Source organism: Panthera onca, chromosome E3 (genome assembly GCF_046562875.1).
Source record: "Panthera onca isolate mPanOnc1 chromosome E3, mPanOnc1 haplotype 2, whole genome shotgun sequence".
In the NCBI taxonomy this organism is placed as follows: domain Eukaryota; kingdom Metazoa; phylum Chordata; class Mammalia; order Carnivora; family Felidae; genus Panthera; species Panthera onca.
Window position 1 is genome coordinate 3,407,413 of NC_138354.1, and position 19,309 is coordinate 3,426,721.

Here is a 19,309-nt window from a genome sequence, read left to right on the forward strand (position 1 = left end):
CTGGACGCAAGTGAATGATATTTCTATCAAGTAAGGGCATTTATTCCTTCCCCCTCTGGATTTAAGGGAGAGTTCTGTTTATAGAACCGAGACCAGAGAATTTAGGGCACCTACCTGGACTGAAGTAGAGACACAGACCGATCCCCACCATCCAACCTCCTTCTGTCCTTAGCTACCAGAATATGTTACCTTCACAGGTGTATTTGGACATAACTTCCCAAAGTGTAGTTCATCTTGCCGACTAGATCAGCTTCTAGCTGGCCCGGGGTCCTGTGTTAATTTTACCTACAACGTATTCACAGGTGTTCTGCATTAGAAGGTAGACTTAGGGAAGATCTTCATGGGGAAGGGACTCTACCTAGTCCGCTCGAATTCTTGGTAATTTCAGATTCGGAGGGTATTATTTCCTTAGACACGTGGTTCCCTTTTTTTCCCCATTTGGATTCAACTTACAAAAACACTTTTTGGTTTTCATTACGTGGCAGATGTAGCTAGAAATTTGTCCTGCCTTTTCTTCTTTTTTTCTTTTTTTTTTCTTTTCTTTTTTCTCTTCTTTTCTTTTCTTTTTGATTCCCCAGAAGAATCTACAGTCAGAAGCTTTTCTGAGAGAAAATCATAATGATCAGATCAACCAAGATGATTTTGCCTCCTTGGCTTTCCTGTCAGGTCTTATTGGCAAGACCAGAGCGTTCATTCGATGGCTCGACGTCGGTTTGATCTCTATAAATACGCTTTGTGTCCTGAGGCACGTCAGCCTTCAGACCTAATTAGCCCTGCAAATGTTTGGCGTCACAGGAATTAGAAGTCCCACTCATACATGATGTTGCCCGCATGTGAAAACAACATCCCTTAGAATATGCAGATGCACTATTTTTCTTCAAAACTGTAATCAACCTCCTAAAATTCTTTTCAGAAAAGCAGTGTGACATAAATCACAAATAATTAAGATTCATTCCCATTGAATCAGGGGGCTTCTTTTTGAGCCAGAGTAGGTGACTGTCTGGAAAAAATATTTGTGTCCGTGTTTCGTTGTACTGATTAAGTTGAAGAAAGATGGTGTCGTCTTTATTGCTTAGTGTCTGAAAACACGTACATCCCGCATCATCTTTAAGTGAAGCGTAAGTGAAAGTTTGAGGAATGTCGGTTATTTCAAATTGAGTTAAAGTAGAGATTTTATTTATATGGACATGTATCAAATACATACAAATATATGATCTCAACAATCTACGAGATGTCTCTTAAAGTCAGTATGTTTAAGTGGGACTCTAAAACGTTAGACTTACAGAGTTTCTTGATCGTGACGTGGCTCTCTTTGAAGTTACGTCAACCACAAAATAAGATTCTGATACAGACTTGAGAATGAAGACATACAATTAAAAAGGATTTCTTTCTCACCCTGTCCCGTCCCAGCTTCTGGCATGGCCCGCAGAGATCCCGGAGGCCATCACTGTGGTCACCATTGCACCAGATTTCCATGGAGCCCACCACGGGTATATAACGAACCTGAAGAAGTTCACTGCCTACTTCACGTCAGTCCTGTGTTTCACCACTCCGGGGGACGGGCCTCCAAGCACGCCTCAGCTCATACGGACTCATGAGGACAGTGAGTACCCATCTGTCGTGGTCGCACCAGCAGCCAAAGTCAGCCCTCCAGGAGGCCCGACCGCTGTCTCCTCCAGCGCTGGGCGGGGCCCACGGAGGGTCATCAGGAACCTCCATGTCCTCAGTGTTCGGGGTGCGTGTGCTCTAGGGAGATAGTCAGTGGAAAGTAATGGTAATGAGTGGTGGAAGGCGGTCCCTGGGATTGGAAGCCTGGCAGGCGGACAGAGCTCAGAGGGAAAGAGAAACAGTCTGGTCTCAGCCCTGTGGTCAGCCTTTCATCTTGCTGGTCCTCTCTTTCCCCAGATTTCAACTTCCAACCCCCTTATCTTCTAGAATGCCCTGCCAGGCCTCCCATCCTGCGTCTTCCCTGACCCTCCCCGGGGCATCTCACCCTGGGCCCCTCTGAGCACCTTGACTCGGTGTTGTCTCTATCCGGTCAGTTCACACCAGCTCCTGCTCTGCCCTCAGACCAGATGACACTGCAGAAGGCATTATATGGAGAAGTCACCTGAGAAAATGACCACACGTGTGCACAAAGGCACTGACATAGGGAGGCTCACAGCACTTATTTGCAACTGCAAAAAAAAAAAAAAAAGAAGAAGAAGAAAAACATTCAGATATTCCAGAGGGGTGGAACTGAAAAACTTATGGAATGACAATATACTAAATATTTCATCAGTTATTAAAAAAAAAGTTTAGAGAGAAAATGGTCATGATCTAATGATAAGTGAAAAAAATAATACACAAAACTGTATGAGATACAAATTTTATAAAAACATTGTATAAAACTTGTATAAAACTCCATGAGATAAGACCTTGAAGAAAATACGTCACATTTTTTTTAATGTTTTATTTATTTTTGAGACAGAGAGGGACAGAGCATGAACGGGGGAGGGTCAGAGAGAGAGGGAGACACAGAATCGGAAACAGGCTGCAGGCTCTGAGGTGTCAGCACAGAGCCCAACGTGGGGCTCGAACTCACGGACCACGAGATCACGACCTGAGCTGAAGTCGGACGCTTAACAGACTGAGCCACCCAATATGTCACATTTTTGACGGTTATTATCTCTATGTGGTGTGATTAGGAGTTTATTTTACATTTTTGTTTGGATTTTGCCGCATATCTCATTTCTACAGTGAGTGTGTCCTCTGTTTATAAGGACAGTTGAAACCAGTAGACATTTAAGACAGTGTCACCCAGGGCTGCCACTCGTCTGTCCTCCAGCTCAGGGTGTGGCCGGCCCCCTCTTCCACCGATGACCCCGATGGGCAGTGTGGCGGTGGGGTTCTGACCTCCCTGCTCCCTGTGACCTCAGCCTCTGCAGTGCTCAGAGGCAGCATTTACAGGGGTCAAGGCTGTCCAAAATGAGCTTCCTCCTCCTAGCTGCCATCTCAGAATCCTTCTGTTCACACCCCAGTTCTTCTCTCGGAGGATGAAGAGTCTGACCATTTCTCAGATCTCCCTCATCCCTCCCTGACTGCCCTGACCCGCTGAGCTCCCAGTGAGCTCATTTCCTTCCCAGATAAACGATTACTTGGGCCCCTAACCTGTCACACTCTCCATAACCCAGCTCTCGCTCCACCCTGTGACTCCTGTGACTGTGACTACCTTGCCCGTTCAATTCTGCAGGTGCCTTGACCGCATGGAGTGATAGGATTATGGGATTTGTCTTTTCAGCGAGTGGACAGATAACGGTGGATTGATTTGCAAATGTTGAGCCAGGCTTACACACTTGGAGTAAATCCCACTTGGTCACATTTTGTAATTATTTTTTATGTTGTTGGATTCTGTTTGCTGATACTTTGTGGGTGATGTTTTTGCATCCAAGTTGATGAGAGATACTGGTCTGCAGTTTTATTTTCCCGTACTTAATGTCTGCCTGGTTTTGGTGTCAGGGAAATGTGGGCCTCATGAAATAAATTTGGTTGTGTTCCCCCCGTCTTCTGCTTTCTAGAAGCAATTGCATAAAATTGGCGTCAATCCTTCTTTAAATGTTTGGTAGCATTTTCCAGTGAAATCCTCTGGGCCTGGAAATTTCTTTTGGGGGAGCGTTTCAGTTTCTCCCATGGTTATACTACTGTTCAGTTGTCTGTTTAATCTTGGTCTGGTGTCAGTATCTGTGATTTTCACGTGTGTGGATGTCACACTCCTGGCGGTAGTCCCTTCTTCCATGGCTGCAGGATATGTCATTGTGTTCCTTGTTCATTTATGAGAGTGGTGTTCTCCTTTCATATTTCTGTCATTCTTCCTAGAGATGTATCAATTTTGTTGATTTTTTTCTTGAGGAACCAACTTCTTATTTCATCGAGTTTTCTCTAATGTTTTCCTATTTTTGGTTTTGTTGATTTCTGCTGCTAATGTTTCCTTCCTTCTGCTTGCTTTGGGTTTATTTTTTGATCTTTTTTTTTTAATTTCTTGATGTGGGTATTTAAACTATGGATTTAAACTCATTTCTATTATAAACAGTTGGTGCTATAAATTTTCCTCCCCACACTGCTTTAGCTGCATCCCACATACTTTGATACATCGTGTTCATATTTTGCTATAGTGTGTTTCATTTTCATTCAGCTCTATGTATTTTTATTCCTTTTGAGACTTCCTCTTTGGCCCACGAATTATTTAGAAGTGTACTATTTAGTTTCCTTGTGTTTGGAGATTTTCCTGTTGCCTTTCTGCTACTGATTTCTAGCTAGATTCCATTATGGTCAGAGAGCACACTTTGTACAGTTTCAATTCCTTTAAATTCATTGAAGTTTGCTTTATGGCACAGCACACAGTCAGTCTTGGTAAATGTTTCATCGCAAGTGCTTGGAAAGAATAATGTGCATTCTTCTGTGGAACCTGCTTTTCAGCTGCGAATGTTATGCAGCCCTTCCCCCGCCCTCAGAGTTTAGGATTAAAGGAGAACGTTGATCGCATTTAGCTCTTTCATTTAAAAAAAGGATGTGTGCCTATCTCATCAAGTCTTGTTCCTACTGTAATTATATCATAATTAAATGCTGATTGACTGGTTCATTCATCCATCTGTCCCACACAGAAACAAGTCTGCACACTTAACATTCACGTGTCTCTGGAATGCCCGCCATGTGCGAGGTAGCCAGCTGGGTGTCGCAAGGGTTACAAAGATAAGTCAGCACAGCCTCTGCCTTTGGAGCTTATGGCCTAATAGGACATGAGGGACGTGGCTGAGGCCAGTGCCACTGAGGAGGGAGGTCTGGAGAAGGGGCTGCAGCCGCCCAGCGAAGAGGGACAGAAAATCGGTGGGGTGTGGGGTAAGTCTTGTGGAGGAGGTGACAGTTTGACAGCTGAGCTTCTCACTCAGAGAATGGCTGAGGGAGGAGAAATAGAACCGACAGTGGTAAGGAGAGTGTGCGAGCGTGACAGGGTATGACTTGTTGGGTGTGGCTGCAGTGCAGCATGGGGCGGGGGTGGGGGAGGGAATGAGCTGGGAAAACTAGCTGGGAGCTGACCCAGAAGAGTCTCAACCGCTAAGTTCAGGCACTTGGACAAAGACATTCTGGGTATTGGGGAACCACAGGAGGTTCTCCATTAGGGGTGCTATTTGAACAGATCTGTAGTTCTAGAAGCTCTGTCTGGGGGGTTTATGATGGTTGGACTGGAGGTACGGGTGAAGGATGCTGGGAAGAAGGCACGAAATTACAAGAGCCCACCTCCAGGCTGTGGAGACAAGGGGCAATGGACCCTGAAGACGTGTCACGGGGAGTTTGGGTGCTCATTAATACAGGGGGACTCGTTAATAGAGGGGTGGAAAGAATCACCCAGGATGGCCTAACATGCTGAGGTTTATGTGACTGTCGATGAAGAAGCCAGCAGTGACGATGTGGAAAAGTGGTCTGGGGTGAGGACGCGGGGCTGGACTGGGACATACCGGGTGTGCAGTGGCTGTGGGGCATCTGGGCCCATGTGGCCGATGGGCAGCAGAGGGGCATCTGAAGTGGACTGGGGAGGCCTGGCAGTTCGCAATTGTGACCTTACTTTCCGAGAAAGAGTTAGGGAATATGTGGTCTAAGCACAGATGGAAACATTTGAATATGTGGTCTAAGCACAGATGGAAACATTTGAAATCAGTTCTACCCCAGGGTGTCTGTGCGGTAAGATCCCAGGCAGTTAAAGCCACCTAAGCACATGAAGTCACTCTAAGGATCAGGTGGGCAGATTGTGGGGCAGGGGTTAAAACAAGGGGGAAGCCACAGGGCTGTAGCCCAGTCACGCCGGACCTGCAGGTTTGGGGACTGAGGGTACAGAGGGGGCACGCAGGGGACCCGTGTGGGGTCTCAGAGAAGGAGGCAGCCTTGTCTGGATGAAGGGTACTTTCTGCACTCATGTGTAGGAAAGCACAGCCCCCTCATGTGTGTAGACAGGGTGGGGAGGGAGCTGGTGGGGGACACACTTGACGAGAACCCCCCCTTGTAGCTCTCCATTATGTGTGTGTTTGCATTCTTTGGCAGAGGCAAGGCACTGTCTGCTCAAGCCGCAGCCAGGTCCAGCTGGGTAGCAGACCTCTCTTCCCAGAGAATATTCATTAAAAACACTAAGTGGCGGGGGTACCTGGGGGGCTCAGTCGGTTGGGCATCCGACTTTGGCTCAGGTCACGATCTCATGGTTCACAAGTTCACGCCCCGCGTTGGGCTCTGTGCTGACAGCTCGGAGCCTGGAGCTGCTTCGGGTTCTGTGTCTCCCTCTCTCTCTGCCCCTCCCCCTCATGCTCTGTCTCTCTCAAAAATAAATTTAAAAACATTTTTTAAAAAAACCACAAAGTGGCAGAAGATGACTCCTTTCAAACAAGAGAGAAAATTCCTGGCTCGATTCTTCACTAAAAAAAAAAGAAAGAAAGAAAGCCCAATTGTTGCTGGTTAGTGGACAGAAATGGTGGGGAAACATCCCATTAAGCTCTGTGGCCAGGAAATAGAACACAAAATGCACTTAGACCCACCATTAGTAGGTAAAAAGAAAAATTGGACATTTCTTTCTTGGGAATTGAGAAAACTGGAAGTGATATCATCTTTTGAGAGTTTTTTAATGGAGTCTCAATTTTTTGGGGGGAGGCAGGCAAGGAGCCTGTTTTTCCTGTTCAGAATGTGGACTGTCTCACGGAAAGGTGGCGGTCGGGTGCTAGCTTGCCCCCATGGGGGCCGTAGGGACGGCCTCCCTTGCTCTCTGGCTGACGGCACCTGCCTTAGCTCAGCAGCCAGCAGGCCCCCTTCCACAAAGCTCCCACGCGATGGGAACTCGGGGGCTGGGGAGGGGAGGGTGGGCAACACAGTAAAGAGGAAACAGAATATAAATTTTAAGCCTAGACATTGCCAGCTGCTTCCAGCAGAGCTGGAGGACAGCATATTTGGGCAGGAATCCAAGAAGCAGAAACACTGAGAGTATAAAAGGAGCAAAAAGCTTTCTTTGCTGCTCTATCGATTGAAAAAAAAAGAAGTCAGTTCAAAAATCCATCAGAATGTCTTTCTGGAAACTCAAAACTGGAGGAAGGTGAGCGCATTTCGACAACTGTTCTATTTTACCGTCTTCCCTGCTCAGAGAGTGGCATTTGTCAGTGTTTGAGCTTATCCGTAAAAAGTCTTTTGAAAGTTCCACCCAGATAAGTGTATCTGCCGAGGCTGTTGCTATTTTTTTTTTTTTTTTTTTTTTCAAATTACAAGTTGTGTTAGGAAGCTTTGTCCAGGTACCAGCCGAGCACCACGTTCTGAATCTGCCGTCTGCAACCGAGGCTGGCCGTAGCCGGCACGGGGGTGAGGCTTCTCCGAAGGAAGCCTCCTCTGCTCTCTGGCCGGACGGCCAACACGCGTCACCCATGACTTCAGGCCCTCCTATTTTAAGCTTGACATACTGCACTGTGTTATTACTAGAAAGATCTCGGTGTGGCACGTTCGGGGTCTGACTGGAGGACCCATGTGGGGCAGAGAGCTCAGTAGGAACCGGCTTTTTCCCCCCGGGGGTGGGGGCCTGTGCGGGGGGGACTGGGTTCCTCGGCTCCTCCCGGCTCCCCTCCTGTTTCTCCGGGCCTGGCGTGCCACAGCCCCTGCAGAGCGGGCGAGGGGTCCCTGGCCCTGAGGGTCCATGACCGTGGATTGTTCCCCTCACGCTGGGCTCCGGGACTTCTCGTCTGGGTGCCTCTCACAAATGATTGTCGGGATACTAGGACAACGCAGAGCTGAGAATAGCAGCCGGTGTCAGGCAGCATTTCTGTGCCAGGGCCCTGCTGGCTGCTCTCCTTGTTTTATTCAGCTTTATTCTCACATTTGCCTGGCCCAGGGAGTTATTTTTATTGTCCCCATTGTGCAGAAAAGCAAACGAAGACTAGAGAGTGTGAGGAAATGCGGCGGGGACAGGCCTCGAGTCCAGCCGGCTGCTCGTTAAGCCGCTGTTCCACCCCTCGACCCTCTGGTGTCAGGAGAACGGCTGCACAGGGCAGGGCCCCTCACAGGCCGGATGCCCGGGTGCCAGGGGCTGCTTGTCGGGACCCAGCCAGCCTGGTGGTTCTCATTAGATCAGATCGAGGAGAAGGAGAGTGAAGTGTGGCATTCTCCCGCGGCCCGTCGCTTGGGTTCTCGGCGTGGCTGGGACGAAGCTGAGCAAAATAATTTACGTGCCCAGAGCCCAGACACCTTCCACCTCGAAATCCCTCACCCCCGCAGGATTTGTACTGGCGTTTCCTTCGGCTCTGGCCTGCGGGCTGCCCTTACCGGATTAGAACTTTCCACACAAATCTGACCCAAAGAGAAGGGACTCTTGTGCTAACAGGCGGCTTTGTTTTTAACTTATTTTTAGAACCAGGAGCTGTGGGACATCTGAGTTTCACGGAGATTCTGGACACATCCCTCAAGGTCAGCTGGCAGGAGCCTCTGGAAAAAAATGGCGTTATTACAGGTTAGTGTCCCTGTCTTCTGAAAAAGGAAATGCAGACTGTGTCCCAGCAAGGAGACGGCCTGGCCATACCCCGCACAGCCCTCCGGGTAGACGTGCACTGGCCGCCTCTTTGGGTAGCGGACGTGTCCGCCTGGCCATCGGCAGAGGGCAGAGGGCTTGGTCGCCACGCCCGAGATCATGCCCCTGGGGCCCCACGTCCTTTGGGGTATTTCTCTGTGGGCCACAGCTTTCGAGTCGGAGGCCAGGCCTCCTTGCATTCTCTTAACGAACCTCTAGAGCCTTTGATCAGGGGGAATCGGCATTTTGTGGCACATCTCTTCACACACACTGTCCCCCTTGATTCTTGAGGCGATGCGGCAAAGTATGTGCCTATATCATGATAGATTCTCAGAGGGCGCTGAGGCCCAGAGGGCCCTCCTTCAGCAGGCATGCACCAGACGTCCACTGTGTGCGGACCCTTTGCTAAAACGCTGCGATCCGGCAGCGGCCGGGGCCCCGGGAGCCCCACGGGGAGGCCTGGGTGTCCTGGCTCGGGCTCCTTGCCCCTGGCCCCCCGTACAGGGCCTTCGGGGGACCCCGGCTGACCGGGGCGGCCAGCCTGCCCCGCCCTCAGACAGGCTCCTCTCTGACTTCAGGCGTCTCTGGGAAGCGGTTTGTCTTTTGTAGGGCTTTGATGATTTTTTTCGTATAGAAGAGGCTTCACCTTTTAGGTTCAGGCTTAATTTAAATTTTTTTTTTTTTAACGTTTATTTATTTTTGAGACAGAGAGAGACCGAGCATGAACGGGGGAGGGTCAGAGAGAGGGAGACACAGAATCCGAAGCAGGCTCCAGGCTCTGAGCTGTCAGCACACAGCCCGACGCGGGGCTCGAACTCACGAACTACGAGACCATGACCTGAGCCGAAGTCGGCCGCTCAACCGACTGAGCCACCCAGGCGCCCCGGTTCAGGCTTAATTTAAATCTTGGCTTGAAAAAGCAATTCTGGGTTTGGTTAACAGCCATGCAGGCTTCGGCCTCAGGTAAAGGTGGGAAGGACCGTGTCCCACTGTTTCAGGGGCTCTGAGGGCTTCAGTTCACCTCTCAGACCCTCTGTTTCTTTGTCTGGACAGTGGTACAGCCCTCGTGGGGCCGTAGGGAGGAGGCCCAGGGCGGCTGCACGCAGCACCCATCCAAAGCTGTGACCGCCACCGGCCCCTTCCGTTTAGTGAGCGCTTTGTGAAATGTCAAGCCAGCCACTCGTGTCCCCACAGCGCGGCCACGCGCCCTGGGACCCTGCCTGCAGCATCTCCTGTCATGTCTGGGGCTCCTGCCTCGGCCCTCTAAGCCCGGACCCTGAGGCCTCAGGGGGACCCAGCTCCTGAGCGAGTGGTGTCCATCCTTCCTATGCATCTGTGACAAACCTGTCCCTCGGCGGGTAATTCTGACGAACCTGGACCGCGTTGCCCCTCAGCGGATACTTCTGTAGCCTGACCGCCTGCAGAAGCCCACGGAGGCCCTCCTGTGCCCGACACTCCAAAAGCCCGCTCATGCTAGCCGTGCACTGGAGAGACCAGGAGTGACGTCCGTCCCCGCTGCCCGGCCTCGGGGCCACGTCCTAGACAGCAGCAGTGGACACCCGGGCACTTACCACAGGCAGGCACCTCAGCATTGCAGGATCCTATTTAGTTTGGAACAAGCACACAGAGCACCTCTTACAACCCCTGTCTGAGACCCTGGTGTCGACGTCCCAGGGTCACGTGGCCGGCACGGGGGGACAAGTGTCTGTGTTCTAGCCTCTCCCTCCTCAGTGTGACGGCGGTGGGGTTCACACCATGTTCCTAACCCCGACCCAGGGGTTCCCGTCTTCCTGGGGTCATGGGCTCCCACCAAGTTTCTCCACACACCTGGCAGCTCTCTGGATGAGGTCACTTGGTGCAAAAAACTTAATTATATGCAAACAACTCAACAGCTGAATTTGAAATTAATGGAAGCCTACCTGCCTCTGTATCACCGACAACACCAGAAACCCAGCTCTGCAAAGACAGGATGTGGGCAAAGGCGTGTGGCATGCCATGGTCCTGAAATTGAGAACCGTGGTCCCCTGTGGACACAGGTGGGAGGCACCCAGCATCACTGTGTCCTCACGCTGTTTCTGGGGCTCCAGGCAGTGTCCCGGGTGCCCTAAGGCATAGCTTGGGGACTGCCTTCCTACCCTAAACTCCTCTGTTCCCTTCCGTTAGTCGGGAAACTTCCTGGTGCCAACCTCTCCTGCTTGTCCACAAAACACTACCTTGTCTCCTGAGCTCGGCCAGAGGCCCCTATAGACTGGTGTGCTTAGGCCACGTCCCAGAGGGCACATGGGCCCCGATGCGGCCTCTAACCCTGACTTTCGACCAGGGTACATCTGTGGGTCTGGTTCTGCCCTCAGAGCTAACGTTTTGAAATGCCTCCTGTCAGCAACGTTGTCACTCCAGGAAAAGGGAAGAGTCACTATTGAAATTGGACAGCAGGACCCAGACCCGTTGTGTATCCGGCAGTCCCCTCAGCATCCATCAGATCGCAGGTGTGACTGCAAAACGACAAAGGCCTCCTGCTGCCTGGAGCGAAGAAACTGAACAGAGTGTGGGTGGGCAGCGCAGGACCTCGTAGACAACAGCAGCCGGTGTAGGTGAACTTTGTTTTCTGCCACACAGAGGGAGGAAAAAGTAAAGCAAGCAGGGCCAGGGAGAAGCGCACAGAGGACGACTGCCCTCAGAAGCAAAGGGTGTCTGACTCAGATGCCTCAAGGTCGGCTCCAGTCCTGTGGCCGGAACGAGGCTGTGCTCAGCGCCGACTTCAGAGGCGAGGCGTCCATGTGTGTGTGCTTGGGCCCCGTGACCGCCGTGTCTCAGAAGTCTGGCCAGGGCTCCGTGGTGGACACGTATGGACCCGGAGACTTCCCTTCCGACAGAGACACAGTTGGCCCCTGCCCCGTCCTCTGTGAACGCACCCCACACCTCGCTCCTGGTGTAAATCTTCCAGCGGGCGCACGAAGTCACCGAGCAGAGCCGGCGTCCCCGGCTGAGCCGTGGTTGCCAGTACTCGCGATTTACGATCATCTGTTCTCGCCAGCTAATAGGGCTTAATGAACTCATTTTCGTATTTTATTTAAACAGATACCTGTGGTTACACGCAGCAGCCTCGTGTTGTTCAGCACGGAGCTTGGCCATCGGAGCTCCTGGCTGCTGGAGTCCTGGTGCTTTCCGGCACCGCCGTGACCTCAGAGCCACGGGCGGACGCCCCGCTTCCCCTGTCAGCCACGTGGTCCCCGTCTCGCTCTGTCTGGCTGCGCTGTCCCCTTTCCCACGCAAACTCTACAGCGTGCCCGGGTCCCTGCAGCTCTGGGGAGGCCTGCGGGGGAAGAGGGCCTACCGGAGCCGAGGCCCGACGGCCGTGGTTTCCTCGGCCTCACTGCACGGGCCCCCCAGTCACCTCCCCGGTGACCCCTGCCCTCGGCGAGGCCCTCCCCGGCCCAGGCGGCCCTGCCCTGACAGGTCAGCACCCTCCCTCGACTGAGCTCCCGGGGGGCGTGCCAGCAGCACCACAGAGTCTGCCCCGGGGTCCGGGGGGAGGATTTCACCAAGTTCAGCAAAAGGAAAGCCTGGTTTGTGGGCAGACCCGGCCTCCAGAGCCACCCACCATCCTTCTGGAGGCTCCCTGTCAGTGCAGCTGCTACTGGGGCCGACGACAGCGGCACGGTGTGGTCCTCTGCGTGGGGCGCTCGGTGGCCGAGACGCCCGGAGGAAGCCGTTCTTTATCCGCCTCCCAGTCAATTCGCGGCCAGAAAGAGAAGGCAGCCCCGAGCAGGGGCGGCCTGCCCGCCGAGCAAATTGCCCATTGCGCTTATTGTAAATTCCAGCATCTTCCACTCTCCCTGCGTAAACTCTGATTTATGAGGGCCAGGATGCAGACAGACAGCTTGTGATTGGATGTACTGCTCTCTTGTAGAGAATTTACTTCAGATCAACAGAAAATTATTTCTGAAGCTCCTGCGGCCGTTCGTCTCCGTTAGGCGGCATCCGGAGCAGGCAGGAGGCCCGCTGAAGGGGACGGCCCCTCCTGCCTCCTCTCCCGGCTGGAGCAGGTGAAACGCCCCCGGGCCGGAGCCGCCAGGCACAGCCGAGCTTTCCGGCCCTTCCTGAGCAGATGCGTGTCGTTAGGTTTCGTTTGCATCCGCAAGGGTCACGGCCCACCCGGCGACCAGGTGTGATGCTGACGGACTCCAGCAAGGCCCCCCCCACTGAGGACTCGAATCGCGGTTTGGGCTCCAGGTTGCCATGACGAGCAACATGCCGTATTTCCGTGAAGTTTGACGAAGGACACCTTTGAAACAGATCAAACTGACGGCCAAGCCCGTAGCATTTCGCGATGCCTCCTGCTGTACGTTCAGGGAAGACGCGGCCATCAGACTGCTCAGAGTCGTGCCAGGTGGAGCCAGGGTCAGGGCTTCGGCGACAGGGCCGTGCACGGGGGGCTCCGTGGGGAAGCACGCAGCCCCGGGCCAGCCCTAGAAACCCCTGGCCGCTCCCAGCAAGCCCACGGACCTCTCTGCCCCTTAGTTTTCCCCGCCGTAAAGGGGGTAGCGACGGCTCTGACCCGGAAGGTCCACTGTGAGGATTAGATGAACTGATGTGCTCAGGACGCCCCCGCACACCAGGAACTGTGTGTTGGAAGCCAGTAATTTGATTTTTAATCGTACAGTTAGATCCAAATTCTGAACTGACAAAATGAAAAGAACGGGTTGGCCTGGCGCGCTGAGGAGGAGGGAGGCGGGATGTGGGGCGGGAGGTGAGGAGGGAGAGTCTGGGGTGTAGGGGGAGCAGGGCAGCCGGGCAGGGCGTCACCGGCGGGGCCCTGTGCAGGGGAGACGAGCGGGAAGCGGGCAGGCAGCCCACAGCCCAGATGGGCGTAGCGGGGCACAGGGGCCCGGGCGGAGGTGATGTACGCAGAGGCACCCAGCGGCCAGTGGCCGGGACCCCTCTGCTGCCCTCCTGCCCGGGATGCCCCATCGGCACCGCCCAGCCGGGGGGCCTGGTGTCCACGCCCCGGAGCCCCCGGCTGTGGGACTGCAGACAGCAGCTTCTGACATTAATTTTTTTTTTCGAAATATTACAGTCCCAAGATGCTCTCTAAATTCTTATTTACCTGCAAGCACAAGTTTCTAACTATATTTATTGCCTTCATCAGAATGAGCTTTAAGACTCCTCTCAGTGCTTCGGTGTCCCGAGTTTATTGACTGGAAAGACAGAAGAGCAAGCGTTTTCGGTGGTTCCCCTCCCCGGGGGGCCCGGGAGCGCTCTCCATCACTGTCTCCCTCTTCAGGAGCCGCTCTTAAGGGTCCCTAATCACATAAACTCCCCTCCACGGGGGGCCGATTCAGGATCTTGCTGAGGCTTTGTTTCCCTGAGCCAGAAATCACGGTGGAATCCGAGGCTGACTAAACTGTAATCGCGAGCCCCCCGCCCGCCCCCGCCCCAGACGGACGGCGTCCAGGGGAAGGAGAAATTTCGCCAGGGAAACAGGAGGCTCAGAAGGTGGGGAGCAGTAGAAGTGGCGCCCGGGCCCAGAGGAACTTTTTAGGCAAAGCACTTTGTGCGGGAGAGAGCGTCGATCAATCATTTCATGAGGGAGAAAGTGGCAGTGTTTCCACAAATTAGTTGCAACCCAGGAGCTAGCTCCTGATTTAGAGCAGGGTATAATGAAAATACCAGCCTACGAAAATGGAAATATTGATGAAACGCATCCACGTTTTGACAAGAGTTGAAATCAGGCGCAGCAGGCTGGCGGCCATCACTCTTCTCTCCGCCACCCACCCAGCTCGGGGGCTGAGGTCGCCAAACCCAGGCAGCCAGCCCTCCAGGTCTGGGGGGGGGGAGGGGGGACGGCACTGTGGGCCCGGGAGGGGGGGGGTGCGGAGCGCTGGGCCACAGAAGAAGGGGCCCGACTCCGAGTTGGGTTTGGGCAGGCCGTGCGTCCTCCCGGCCCCCCGTGCTGTGGCGGGTGTTCAGACACAGAGCATCTGGCGCGCCTTCGGCTCCGGGGAGGCCCGGCTAACTCTGTTCTTGCTCCTAGGCTACCAGGTCTCCTGGGAGGTATACGGCAGGAACGGCTCCCGGCTCACCCACACCCTCAACAGCACGACTCGCGAATACAAAATCCAAGGACTGTCCTCGCTCACCACCTACACCATCGACGTGGCTGCCGTCACTGCGGCGGGGGCCGGCCTGGCGACCTCGTCCACCATTTCTTCCGGAGTGCCGCCAGGTCAGTAGAGCCCAGCTGCCGCTCGTCTGAGGACGTTGCCCTCAGAGAACACCGACTCCCGGGGCTGAAGGCAGCTCCGTGTCCCGGCCGCCGGGGACCTTCAAGAGAGGGGTGTCTGCTTCCTGCTGGCGGCGGGGTGGGAAGCGGGCCCTGTGGCCTGAGTCAGCCCCGTCCGCCAGCACCTGCTGTCGGGGGGCGGGGTGGGGGGGGGATCCCGCCCCGGGGAGGGAGCTGGCCGCGGGGTGCGGCCCTCCAGGGAAACGGTAGTCGGGGCCTGCAGGGAAGACGGTGAGAGATGTGGGTGTGGAAACCGAGAGCAAGAAGCATGAGACTTCATTCCCCTAACTACACAATGGAGACGGGTGGAGATAAGAAGAAGGAGTTGGAGGAGGTGGCAGCGGAGGAAAGATCTTGCAGACAGAGGGAGAGGCAGACGCGTCCCCAGGCGCCGGGGACTCAATTATCTTCCCGAACATGCAGCACGCTCGCTCCAGCCTTGGAGAATGGCACTCAGCTCTTTTCTCTCTAATCTTAAAGTTTCTGTTTAAAATACATGTTTTTCCTGGGAATTCACAAACCCAAGTGAACGCGGGAAAGTGCTGTGGGCTCTCGGTTCGACTCTAATTCCAGCTGTCAGTCTCTGGCCACTCACAAGATGCCAGTGTGCCTCGTGTTGGCTGCTCTTCGAGGGTTAGGCCCTGAAGCCCCCTCTGAAGTCTGCACGTCCCCCCATCGTGCCCTCCGCCTCCCTCTGCCTCCCACTCCGTGTTCACACCCAGCCGCTTTCTTGGAAGGGGGACACACGCAATCTGGAAGGGACGCAAAGCAAATAAAATGGGTCGAGTAAAAAAAGAAATCCGCCCAGGAGAGAGTGCATTCTCCTCACAGGGGCCACGTTCACGAGAGAGCTTGGCAGCCGCCACCCCCCGTTGGGTGCGATGAAGGAGGAGGGCACGGTGTCTCCTCTCCTCTGAGCAGCGCGACCTCGTAGGACACTCTCTGCCAGCTGGGCGGGTGTCCCCAAGCCAGTCTCTGTCCCCAGATACACGATCGCCGCACCCTCTCTCCGAGGTGGCGGGTCGGCACAGCCGCCCACAGCGCATCCCAGGGACTTTGGGGACCCGCGGACGCGGGGCGGGACTGGAGGATTTGCCTCTGCAGCAGGTGCTCAGGTGGTCGGGGACCACGCTTCCAGGCAGTCCGGTGTCTCTTAAAGGCGTTTACAAAATGAGTTTGCTTTTTGAAAGAGAGCAGTCTTTGACTTCCAGAAAGATGCGTTTCTTCGCCATCAACAGCCCGTTCCCACTGCACACGTTTGAGATACTGTTAACGCCCTAATAACCAGCGATGATGGCGGGACGCTGGATGTGTTAGAATTGTCTCACACTCAGCGACGGACGGCGACTTGGGGAGCATCGCCACGTGTAACCAGGTCCCCCTGGGTCGGCTCGGGCACCTTGCACACCTCCGGAGGCACCGCGGAGAGAGAACTCGCGGGGAGAGGGCCCCGCTGTGCCAAGTTAACCTTGGTGAGCTCACCTGCAGCTGGACACGGGTCCAGGGCCTGGAGATCTGTCTGGAAGCAAACTCACACCCACCATCACATCACGCTGCAGGACTGTGTTCCGCTTCCTGCACTTCAGGCTCACAGCCGTTAAATGTCTGGAGCACCACGTAGAGAGTCCAGCGAGCTGAGAAACACGAAGACGAGAGTCACTTGTCCTTCGATTTGAGCAGTTCCTGCTTCAGAGTCGTGAAACGAGACGCGGAAAGGACGCTTGAGGTCCTGAGGACCCTGCCTGTGCCAGTGCCGTCCTGACCGCTCACGTGGCCTTACTGTCCCCATGCTCGTCCCGGTTTTCAGCCCCCTGCCCCCTCGCCCCCGGCGCGACATGTTCCTCGGACACGGCGCGGGCTGCCCACCGCCTCTGCTGCCTGCACGGCGTCCTTGTCGGCTTCACCCCATCCCCGTATCCTCCCCGTTTGTGCTGCCAAGATAAGAGCCCATATTTCAGACTCACGGTGTCCCGCTTCTGAGCGGGACTGGCTCTCTGGGGGAGCAGCCTGCCAGAGGGTCTCCACTCGGTGAGTAGGCCAAAGACCCACGTAACCTCCCAGGGTGGGAGTGTGTCTCCCCCTCCCCATTTCGTTGCCGGAGCCACTGAACTCAGGCAGAGTGGGGAGAGCCCTGCATTTTCAGCCGAATGTGGTTGTCTTGGAAACCGGACCCGGGAGCCTAAGGCTCAGGACCCCTCGCACCTGGCAGTGATACACGGCACCTGCTGTCTTCCGCCCGCCCCGCTCTGCTTGCCCCGGCTTCACGGTCCTCACCAGAGAGACGGTGGGTGTTTGGTCTCTGTGCTCTTTCTGGGGCCAGGAAGAATGACATCCGCTCACGCTTACTTCCCTCAGCCTGCAGCTGTTAATTACCGGCTGTGCACAGAGACGAGGAAGTCCCACCTTCCGAGTTTATTGTCTGGGGCCGCGTGTGTCCTCGCCCTACTGCAGAGGCCGTGGGGCCTGACGGACGGCCCTAGGAAAGTAAGGATCGTGCTGGGGTCACGTCCCGGGGAAGCAGTGCCTCTCGCTTAGGGGTACTGAAAGCAAATCTGGGCGTCTTGAGACCGTGTCCTTGCTGACACATTTGATGCGTTTCCTAAGCTCTCAGAACCTCGCCTCTCCATGTTTTCTGTCCTTTTTGTCTAGAGCTCCCTGGTGCCCCGTCCAACCTGGTCATTTCCAACATCAGCCCCCGCTCAGCCACACTTCAGTTCCGCCCCGGCTACGACGGGAAGACGTCCATCTCCAGGTGGATCGTAGAGGGACAGGTACGTGCTCGCGGAAGCGGACGGAGGGCTTTCCAGAGAGCCACACGGGGGCCTGCGTGTGGCGGTGGGAGACTCTGAAGAATGACCGGTCAGTAGCGCGGTGACCCTCGGGACAGCGGTTGGGGAGGTGGTCGTGTTTGCAGGACAAGAGACTGGAGACGACAGGCTACTGGGGGCAGGATGTGGAGGGACACGGGAGATGGGGACGTGAGCCTGCGGTCTGCGTGGGCCACGGAAGGAGTGATTGCCGGCGCTCACGTTCAAGTTTTGGCTCCAAATAGGGTATCCAATTGGATAGCATCCTTGATTTATTTCTTTTTAATTCCATGTAACAATTAGCCACCAAATGTACGTGTGCGTGAATATGTGCCGTGAGGACAGCATGCTTGTCCCAGGCAGTAAAACGAAAAGGTGGGGTTTCTGTCTTGGGAGAAAGACGCTCAGGCTGCTGGGAAAGGAACGTGCACATCGCAGTGGAGGACCCAGCAGGGGGGCCTGAGGGCAGGTCACACGGGGTCCCGGAGACGGGGGTAGTGCCACACAGGCCACGGTTCCATGTCCCAGCAAGAACAGGAGGTAAAAAGCTAAAGAGACAAATGACGGGAACAGTAACGTTTCTGGACCGTTCTTGTCTGCACGAAAGTCCCAGCGACACTCATAGCTGTGTTTCTGCCCTCTTGCGAGATAAGTCACTCCTGCAAATTGGCCGTCGATCAGGGAACAGATGCTGTTCAGATCCTCAAAGCTTTGACTAAGCAACTATTTCCAAAAACCTCTGCAGGATTCTGGAAGCCCAAACCTGCTCGTTGGGACTCATCGATAAATGAGACCGCAACAATTATTTCCTTAGGAAAAAAAGGCCCCCCCCCCCCCCCACGTCAAGTTGAAAATAGCAGGTCCCCAGTGAATGGGAATCAAGATGATGAAAGCGAACTTTAAAACACGCAGAAGAAATTATGGGAGAAAATCACTCTAGCTCAGGAAAACCAATTCTAGGTCTCAAGGTCCCTCAGAAATAGCTGGGCAAGGCCTGCGGGAGCACGTGGTGCCCTCTGTATCACTGCTCACGGGAGGGCTGCACCCCGGGGATGCAGCTTTAGGCCTGCGCGTGAGGCTCGGCGGGGCCACAGGGATGTGGTGGCTCACCGGACGGAGGCTTCGCTTCATGCCTCTGGGGCCAGCGGGGATCACAGCCCTCTGTCCATATTCTGTCTACCAGAATTCAGTCACATGGCTCCAGTTTAACGTGAGGGGGTCTGGGACGGCTCTCAGTGTGCCCGAGAGGAGGAAACGATGTGGTGGACACAGCAGTTTCTCTGCCACAGGACATTTGCTCAGTACTGCTGTCCCACGACCACGTCTTTAATTTTAACATAAAAAATTTTAAACATACCGGAGAGGAAAGACGGTAACACAGTGAACTCCCATATACCCATGACCTAGACTCATCTGTTCTATTACCTAGATTCATCTAGTCCCCCTCTTTATTGTTGCTGAGCTGGGGTTTTTTTTTTTAATGCTTTTATGTCATAAAATGCAGCTATGGAAAATAATGGTAAAGATTACGTTTGTTGACTTACTGACATAGAAAGGTGTTCCCGTACATATTATTTAATGCAAACGAGCAGATCAAAGGTAGTAGGAGTTGTATTATGTGAAGTCATTTATGCAGAATTATGTGGTCATGTTTGTATA

At 54.1% G+C, this 19,309-nt stretch overlaps 1 protein-coding gene across 2 annotated transcripts in view; it reads left to right on the forward strand.

Moving 5' to 3' along the window:
• SDK1 (sidekick cell adhesion molecule 1) overlaps window positions 1-19,309 on the forward strand; it is an 882,012-nt gene that overhangs the window by 727,110 nt on the left and 135,593 nt on the right. For both annotated transcript variants that reach the window (XM_078440087.2, XM_078440088.2), the window contains exons 19-22: window positions 1,411-1,603; window positions 8,405-8,503; window positions 14,595-14,786; window positions 17,493-17,614. In XM_078440087.2, the coding sequence (XP_078296213.2) occupies window positions 1,411-1,603; window positions 8,405-8,503; window positions 14,595-14,786; window positions 17,493-17,614 (606 nt within the window). The remainder of the gene's footprint in view (window positions 1-1,410; window positions 1,604-8,404; window positions 8,504-14,594; window positions 14,787-17,492; window positions 17,615-19,309) is intronic.